The sequence below is a fragment of the Monopterus albus genome, unplaced genomic scaffold (assembly GCF_001952655.1).
Source record: "Monopterus albus unplaced genomic scaffold, M_albus_1.0 scaffold500.1, whole genome shotgun sequence".
NCBI classification, from domain to species: Eukaryota; Metazoa; Chordata; class Actinopteri; order Synbranchiformes; family Synbranchidae; genus Monopterus; species Monopterus albus.
In genome coordinates this window covers 55,643-63,821 of record NW_018128380.1, presented here as the reverse complement: position 1 = coordinate 63,821, position 8,179 = coordinate 55,643, and the positions used below count along the sequence as shown (strand labels likewise).

The 8,179-nt window shown below is 40.3% G+C and overlaps 1 protein-coding gene across 2 annotated transcripts in view; it reads left to right on the top strand.

The window, feature by feature from the left end:
* The window catches only part of LOC109952811 (uncharacterized), a 13,497-nt gene extending 6,817 nt beyond the window's left edge, over positions 1-6,680 (top strand). The window contains exons 10-23 of one of the 2 annotated variants that reach the window (XM_020588073.1): positions 814-915; positions 1,039-1,177; positions 1,332-1,532; positions 1,628-1,743; positions 2,235-2,403; positions 2,747-2,926; positions 3,024-3,302; positions 3,716-3,884; positions 4,072-4,112; positions 4,228-4,292; positions 4,971-5,081; positions 5,217-5,431; positions 5,539-5,617; positions 6,192-6,680. In XM_020588073.1, coding sequence (XP_020443729.1) covers positions 814-915; positions 1,039-1,177; positions 1,332-1,532; positions 1,628-1,743; positions 2,235-2,403; positions 2,747-2,926; positions 3,024-3,302; positions 3,716-3,884; positions 4,072-4,112; positions 4,228-4,292; positions 4,971-5,081; positions 5,217-5,431; positions 5,539-5,617; positions 6,192-6,266 — 1,941 coding nt within the window. In that variant the 3' untranslated portion in view covers positions 6,267-6,680. Of the gene's footprint in view, positions 1-813; positions 916-1,035; positions 1,178-1,331; positions 1,533-1,627; positions 1,744-2,234; positions 2,404-2,746; positions 2,927-3,023; positions 3,303-3,715; positions 3,885-4,071; positions 4,113-4,227; positions 4,293-4,970; positions 5,082-5,216; positions 5,432-5,538; positions 5,618-6,191 lie in introns of both variants that reach the window. The other variant, XM_020588072.1, reaches the window with a different exon arrangement.
* The last annotated feature ends 1,499 nt before the right edge of the window (positions 6,681-8,179 follow it).

Here is an 8,179-nt window from a genome sequence, read left to right as displayed (position 1 = left end):
CTGCCTATGACTCCAAAAACACCGTCCCCATCGTCAAATATGGATGTGAAAACATTATGCCTTGGGGTTTTTTTTCTGCCAAGGGGACAGGACAATTGCACCGCATCAAAGGGAGGATGGATGGGGCCATGTACCATCAAATGTTGGGTGAGAACCTCCTTCCCTCAGTCAGGGCATTGAAAATGGGTCGTGGTTGGGTATTCCAGTATGACAATGATCCAAAACACACGGCCAAGGCAACAAAGGATTGGCTCAAGAAGAAGCATATTAAGGTCATGGAGTGGCCTAGTCAGTCTCCAGACCTTAATCCCATAGAAAATCTGTGGAGGGAGCTGAAGGTTCGAGTTGCCAAACATCAGCCACGAAACATTAATGACTTGGAGAGGATCTGCAAAGAGGAGTGGGTCAAAATCCCCCCTGAGATGTGTGCAAACCTTGTGGCCAACTACAAGAAACGTCTGACCTCTGTGATTGCCAACAAAGGTTTTGCCACCAAGTACTAAAGCACGTTTTGCAAAGGGATCAAATACTTATTTCATTCATGAAAATGCAAATTATTGTATAACTTTTTTTGTAATGCATTTTTCTGGATTTTTTTGTTATTGTTGTGTGTCTCACTGTTCACATAAACCTACCATTGACATTGTAGACTGATCATTTCTTTGTTAGTGGGCAAACTTACAAAATCAGCTGGGGTTCAAATAATTTTTTCCCTGACTGTATAAATTAATCGTTTGATGATGATAATCATAGAATGTCGGTTAAAGATATGTTTCTGTTAGTGCATGTTGAATATTATGTGATATTTTGCAGGTTATGTACTTCTACTACCTCCTGGGCTGGAAACTTGCGTCCAAGTATTACAAAAGGTGGGAGAAAGGAGAGGATGAGTCTGAGCTGAAAAGAAAGTTTCAGGTGCGGTGACAGAAAACACGAGGCTGCACATACATGCTCAGATATAAACCGTTGCAAACACATATTCATATAATTCTATATCAAAAGTTAAATGTAAAACTGTACCTGTTTCTCCGCTAGAAGGAGAAGCACAACACCTACCTCCTGGCTTTAGACGGGGACACAGACTTCCAGCCAGCTGCTGTGATGCTGCTGGTTGATCGTCTCCAACTGTACCCACTCGTCGGGGCGGCGTGCGGCAGGATTCACCCCACGGGATCAGGTTGGTCAAATACAATTAAAAAAAAAAAAAAAACTGGGGCAAGAAACTGAGGTGAATCACCAGTAAACTAAAACCAGATGTTTCATTGTACAAAGAAAATATTTCTCTGTTGTGCATATGACAATAAACCCTTGGTCCATTGGTCTGTTGACAGGTCCCATGGTTTGGTACCAGAAGTTTGAATATGCAGTTGGTCACTGGCTTAACAAAACAGCGGAGCATGTGTTGGGCTGCGTGCTGTGCAGCCCGGGATGCTTCAGCCTGTTCAGAGCGGCAGCACTCATGGACGACAATGTGATGAAGACATATACCATCAAGGCCTCAAAAGCTCGACACTACATCCAGTATGACCAAGGTAACGATAAACTTAGAGGCTTTACAGCATCTTGTGGTCTATTGCTAAAACTGAGATGCAGTCACTCATTCCACTTCTCTCAACGCTGTCTGTAGGCGAGGACCGCTGGCTGTGCACTCTGCTGCTGAAGCAGGGATGGAGGGTGGAGTACAACGCAGCCTCTGATGCCTACACCAATGCTCCAGAGGACTTTAAAGAGTTTTATAACCAGGTAAATACAAAAGAATATAACTCTTATTTTTGGCCTGCTACTGTAGATATGGAGGACAACACAGCGTTGCCTATAAGCGACAGATGTGATGAGATAAACTTGCAACTCCATTCAGACCAGATCCACGTTTGTTAGGATGACTTTCCAGTTCTAGTTTCTGAATAGAGCTTATTGTGCAAACTCTTGTTCAATAAGGAGATAATCAGTCAATATGAAATGAAAGTATAATTAGCTTAAATGAATCTAACTCTGGCTTTTGGTGATTGAAATAAAAGACACGTCATTACTTTAAAAACTTTGTCTCCACAACTCCCAACTTCTGTCTAAACATACTGTAGCTTTCTCCACCTCCCATTAAAATAAATGTCTTTTTTAGACAAAGACACTGGAGACAGAAATAATATATTATCATGCAAAAAACAACAGTGCAATGCTCAGTTTCGTTTGGAAAGTGGAATCATAATATCATAATAATCTACTTCCACTGTCAGCGTCGTCGATGGGGACCATCCACCATGGCCAACACTGTGGACTTGCTGGGTGCCAGCACTCTGATGACCAGCAGGAACCAGTCCATGTCCAAACCCTACATGCTGTACCAACTCTTCAGCTTGGTCTCATCCATCCTGGCACCATCCGCTGTCATCCTTATGACTGCAGGTTAGGCTGGTTTCTGCACTAAAATGAACGTGATTGCCTAGGGAATATTTTATTGCATTTATCTCTAAAAGTCTAATCAGATCAACATCCAGTTCAGGTGCTTGATAATCCCCTTTCCACAAAGTGTGCAAACTGTGCAGTTAAACCTTCCAATGATTTGTTGAAATTGGTGCACGATTTAAGTTTATGTCAATCTACAGGACTTATTAAGAAATGTCTGAAGACATTTCAACCAACAATATTTTAATTTCTGATAAAATAAGAGGAAATTTCAGAATTTATTGCTCAGGTGGTAAAACATGGTTCAGATGATGAGGTCAGCTTTTTCCTCTTTACATTTCAGGTAATTTGACTGTGCTGCTTGACATTCATCCCAGCAGTGCTCTGATCCTGGCTGTGATACCTCCTGCTGTCTTCCTTGGTATCAGCTTCAAGATCAAGTCAGACACTCAGATTCTTATTGCGGCAGTCATGAGCGCCCTGTACGCCCTCCTCATGTTGATAGCAGTACTTCTCATAATCGGTATGTTGGAGACAAACTCAGCAGTCTGCAGAGCCTTCTAAAGCTAAAAGGTTTCTTGCATCTGAATTTCATTTTCTATGTATTTATCCTCCATCAGGCAACATGGTGAAGGACAAAACCATCCTGACTCCCAGCAGCATCTTCCTCATCACTCTAGCTGGCTTTTACCTCCTCACTGCGCTCATGCATCCTCAGGAGGTTGGCCTGGTGCTCTACGGCTTGCTTTACATTCTCTGTGTCCCCAGTGCCTACCTGCTGCTGGCTATTTACTCCATGGTCAACATGAACAATGTGTCCTGGGGCACCAGAGAGATGACGTCTGCTGCTGGAGCTGCTAAACCTGAAACTGCCACTCCACAGACTAAAACCCAGAAAGGTAGAAACTGGTTAAAAACTTGTAAAATACCAAGAATAAATTATTGTGAATTTACATATTTTGAGAACAAAGTGATCCCTGATATCTGTGGTATCAGTACAACCAGTTATTTACACATTTTACATGTTGAGCCGCACCGGACTAATTATTGAGAAATCCAGTAACTTTTTTCAATTTTGGTTAAACTTCAATATGTCTGCAGTACAATCAGTCATGACATTACCAAATTTACTCAACCAGATTTTAGTATAAAAATCAAAATAGTGTCAACGGTTCTTCAAAACTGCTTATGTTGCAGGGAAATGTTGTTACAAGTTCCAAACTAAGGCAGTTTCCTTTATCTAAAATATTACTTTTAATTAGTGCTGCTTCATATTACATTTGAGCTCTGAAACTGATCCTCATCTTTTCAGCTGAAAGCACATTCAAACGTTTCTTCTCACGAGCACAACTGTGTAAAAGGCTTTACCGGAAAGGCAGTGCAGAAGAGCTCATTGTCAGCCGGCAGAACACGTCAGTGGAGGCACCCCAGCTCCAAAACATGATTGTGGAGGATGAGGCGAGGCCTGAGGAGCAGCACAGGTAAGATCTGAAGGTGGAAAAGTGACCGTGTGGTTGGCCATCATAAAAGTTTAACCGCTGCTAATTTTGACTAGTTACTGGTGAAACTGTCAATTTTTGGTTTTATTTGTTCACACATTTAAACCAGTAAAAGACCATGAATGGATATGCACAGTAAACCAGTTTGTTGCTAATTGTAATTTCTTTGTTTTAGAGAAGAGGAGCCTGCTATCACCTGTCCAAACCAGTGTAAGCCCTAAAATGAGAACCTTTAGTAAAACTCAGCCTGAAATCAGTTGCAACAGTTGATTATTCACACATTTTCATGTGGAGTAATATTATCCTGTGTGGGTCTTTTGTCCAGGCTGGGTCACACAGCTGCAGAGTTTGTCTGATGACATGTGCCTGCAGGAGGATACACTGGACCTGGTGTGTTTTTTGTCTTATACTTTACATAATTGTCTTCTTCTGCTCTAAGACCAAACTGTTTCATCAGGATAAAAATGGCTGCACATAATCACAGTCCCAAAAGGAGGAAGCCTTTTGATTAAGGTGACACAGTGATCATTCCAATAGAGTCCAAAGGCTCCGGCTTCACTTTTTTAACCAAAGTATTGCTTTACTGCATACACACTGACATTTGGTGTGCACATTCGTTTTTCAAAGAGACATAATGTAATGAGTGGGTCTTTTTTTTATAAAACAAAGGCAGGGCTGGCGCGTGACTTCCGCCATTCTAGACAACAAAACAATAATGCTGCTCCTCCACTATATTTGCAACATACCAACAATCTGGCCTTTGGTTGGCCCACAATTCGCCCTAAAAGTCGCCCTAGCCAAAGTGCTGCTCTAGGCACTTGCCTAGTTTGACCTATACACACTGGATAAAGGTGGTATAAATGCAGTTCTTTATCATTGTTCACTCTAATTATCAAATGTTATACTAAAAGAGTAAGATATTGACACTTTCTTAAATAACGCGGGTTTTTGCCATGCACCAGTTGATGTGGCTTGGTTTTAAAAATCTGTAATTTTCCAGTTCTGTACTTTTGACCTTGAGCAGCATGTGTAATACTTTACTGTAAGATATTCTACATTTCTCTGCAGAATGAGGAGCAGTTCTTCAGAGAGCTCACAGCCAAATACCTGGAGCCTCTGCCTGAAGACAAACAGAAACAGAAGAAAATGGCAGATGAGCTCAGGCATCTGAGAAACAAGGTGACTACGTCTCAGTGTGGTGAAAAACATTACACATCAGTGAAAACCACTGATGACTTTTGATATCAAATACATGAATCGTTTATTATTATGAAGAGCCTATAAATTAAATCGTTTTTTTCTCCTGACTCACAGATAACCTTCCTGTACTTCATTTGCAATGCTTTCTGGCTCATGGCAACTTTCACCCTCCAGCTGATTCGGACATCCATCTTCATCCAGGTGCCAATGGTCGACATGAACCTGCAGTTCACAGGACAGCACATTTATGTTGACCCTCTGGGCTTCATGTTCATCCTGACCTTCGCCATGCTGGTTCTCTTCCAGTTCTTAGCCATGCTGTACCACAGGTAACCAGTCGGTCAAATCAGTGGAGTAGCCTCTCTATCATAGTGTGTGATGCTCATCAGTTTTCCTTCTACCATAAATGTAACTTTGTTGGTTTGTGTTTTTCCAGAATCTACACCCTGATTCATTACATGGCCTTTCTGGACACAGAGTCTAAGTCTGAAAAACCAAAACAGCAAGTCCAAGAGGTACATACAACTGTTTCTAAAGATATGTTATCAACTGGATCAAAAGGAAAAAACAAGTTTTAGCTGTAGCACTGACACGTTTTGACATTTATTTGTAAAAGTCCTGTGTGGGCCGTTGCATTATGTGTCATCTATCTAAATAAAAATGACTTGACTATGCAAAATCCAAGATGCTGACAGCAAACTGAAACGATGGCCCAGCAGCACTGCTGTGTATTATTTACTTTTGAACAGTAGTGGAGCCACTGTACTTCATTTTTAAAAACCATCAGGAAATCTACTTGAATGAAAGTAATTATTACAGAACAAGCTGCTGCTAATCTATAAATCACATTCAACAAAATGTATATATCTCTGTGATTCAGTCAAATTGTACAACCTCTTCTTCTTGATTACAGATGTTTTCCAATTGACACTTTCAGTAATGTCTAGTCATTTGTAACTTGGTGTTAATTTTTGTGATTTGTCAGTGCACACAATGAGCTATAAGGACCAATAAAGGTGTTGGCTATAGAAACACACTCTTCACCCCACCCCTCTGTAGCATGGCACTAATCATGTGACTTGTCTGCAGGTAGACGATGATGAAGTCGATGACGATGATGAGCTTGTGTTTTCAAATCTGCTGGATAGTGGGACTCTGGTGTAGCCTAAACCAAGACCAACCCAAACCTCCTGTAGCACACTAAAACAACCATATATTGTATATAAGAATTTAAAGGATCTAATTTAATCTTATTTAAATCTTTTTTTAACGGTGTGATCTGTTGCAATATTGTTTTGAATATTTATAAATCGCTTGGATTCTTAAGTTAATATGTCAACAGTTTTTGGTACAAATCTAAAATGCATTAAATGAATTGTAAACTTTGCAAACCTGGGCACTTATTTATATTTTTCTATTTCTTCATGGCCTATTACAATAGTTTCAATGAAAACACCCTCTGGTCGATGTTTCCATGTGCATTTTGATACAGACAGAGTTGAAATTTCCCAATATCCATGTGTTTTGCTCATTTGGGTTATGCTAATTGTTTGGTTGCATACTTGTTATTCCTCCAGCATTTTTGCCCAGGTAGTTATGCTAATTGTTTGGTTGCATACTTTTTATTCCTCCAGCATCTTTGCCCAGGTACTTTTGTTTTGTTTGTTTGTTGCTGTTTTTTCTGCTTTGCTACTCAATGCATAGCCCCATTAGCCAGAATCCATTTACCTGTTACCCCAGTTTTATGGTTTGGTTCTTGTTTAGAGAGCCTTTGTTTTTCTATTCAGCGTAACTGTTTCTGCAAAATGGCTGCTTGGTTATGCTACACTTCACCCTAACCTGGTTTTATGCTTTATCTGCTTTGCAAGAAACACTTAGTAAAGTTACTGTAAACCTTCTGGACTTATGTTTGGCTTGCATTTGGGTCCATACCTTTCCACTAAACCTGACACTTTATGGAGCCATGTCTGCACTGAGTCCTCCCTAGTCGTATGAATTTAGCTGTCAATGTGAGTGTGTTCACCTTTAAGTTTCTGCTTCTTCACGCACAGGTGGTAGTGTGTGCATGTGATAAGGAAGGAGAGGGCCTTGGATTGACTTCTCAGTCCAGTGTTATGTCTTTCAAAGAAAACTACCCAAACTGATCCATTGTGCAGTAATGTCAAAGTGACACTGATCACTGAGACGTCCCTGAAAGGCCGAGTGACTTCAATGTTTGTTTTTTAAGCTATGAGTATGACTGTTTCACAATATCTTCTTAATTTGTCCAGTTACAAGGGAAGAAGGTCACATCCTATTTTCTTTTGTTATTCTGTTTTTATCTGACATTCAGCTTCTCAGTGAAGGAACTAAGTTACACAACAGCGTGACTTGGTCATATTGCAGTATTTACAAAGTAATATTATGTGATACAGAAAAGCAGAACTTAGTGTATCCATCATTGCAGTGAACTGTAAATCAAGGGAGCGCAGTGAGTTTAAACCCATATCATCCAATGTGTTACTGCTGCTACAAGCAGAGCAGAAACACCAGAAAACCTAAAGAACAGTGAGTTCAAGATGAGCAGTCTGACAGATTTGGAAGAAATCTGCAGGTACAGCTCTGTTTTATGGACTGGTTTGCTGTGGACTGATGTTCATTGTACTGGCTGACCAGTGTTCCATTCTTGGTTTGATTGTGTCCCATTAAAGCCTTAAATGCTCTGCCCACTTCTGTACTGTTAACAGTCACAGCTGATGAATCTCATCTGAGCATTTCTGATGGAAGAGAAGACAAATATACTTAGAAATGAAATAGACTGTTCAGTTTCAATTCATGTAATCTTGAATGTGACCTCTGTCTGCAAGAGAATCAGGACCAAAGTTTCTCTCTAGTCTCACTTCCTCCTTTATCCCTCGAGACTCGCTGCAGTTCCTGTGAATGTAACCACATGTATCAGATGTTTTACAAGAAACCTAAGCGCCTGAATCAACGTGCACAATGTTCTTGTTAAGAACATTTATCCAATAAGTCTTTTCACTGTAAGGTCAGCAATCCAAACCTGTTTGGATGATCAGATTTCAAAATTTATATATATA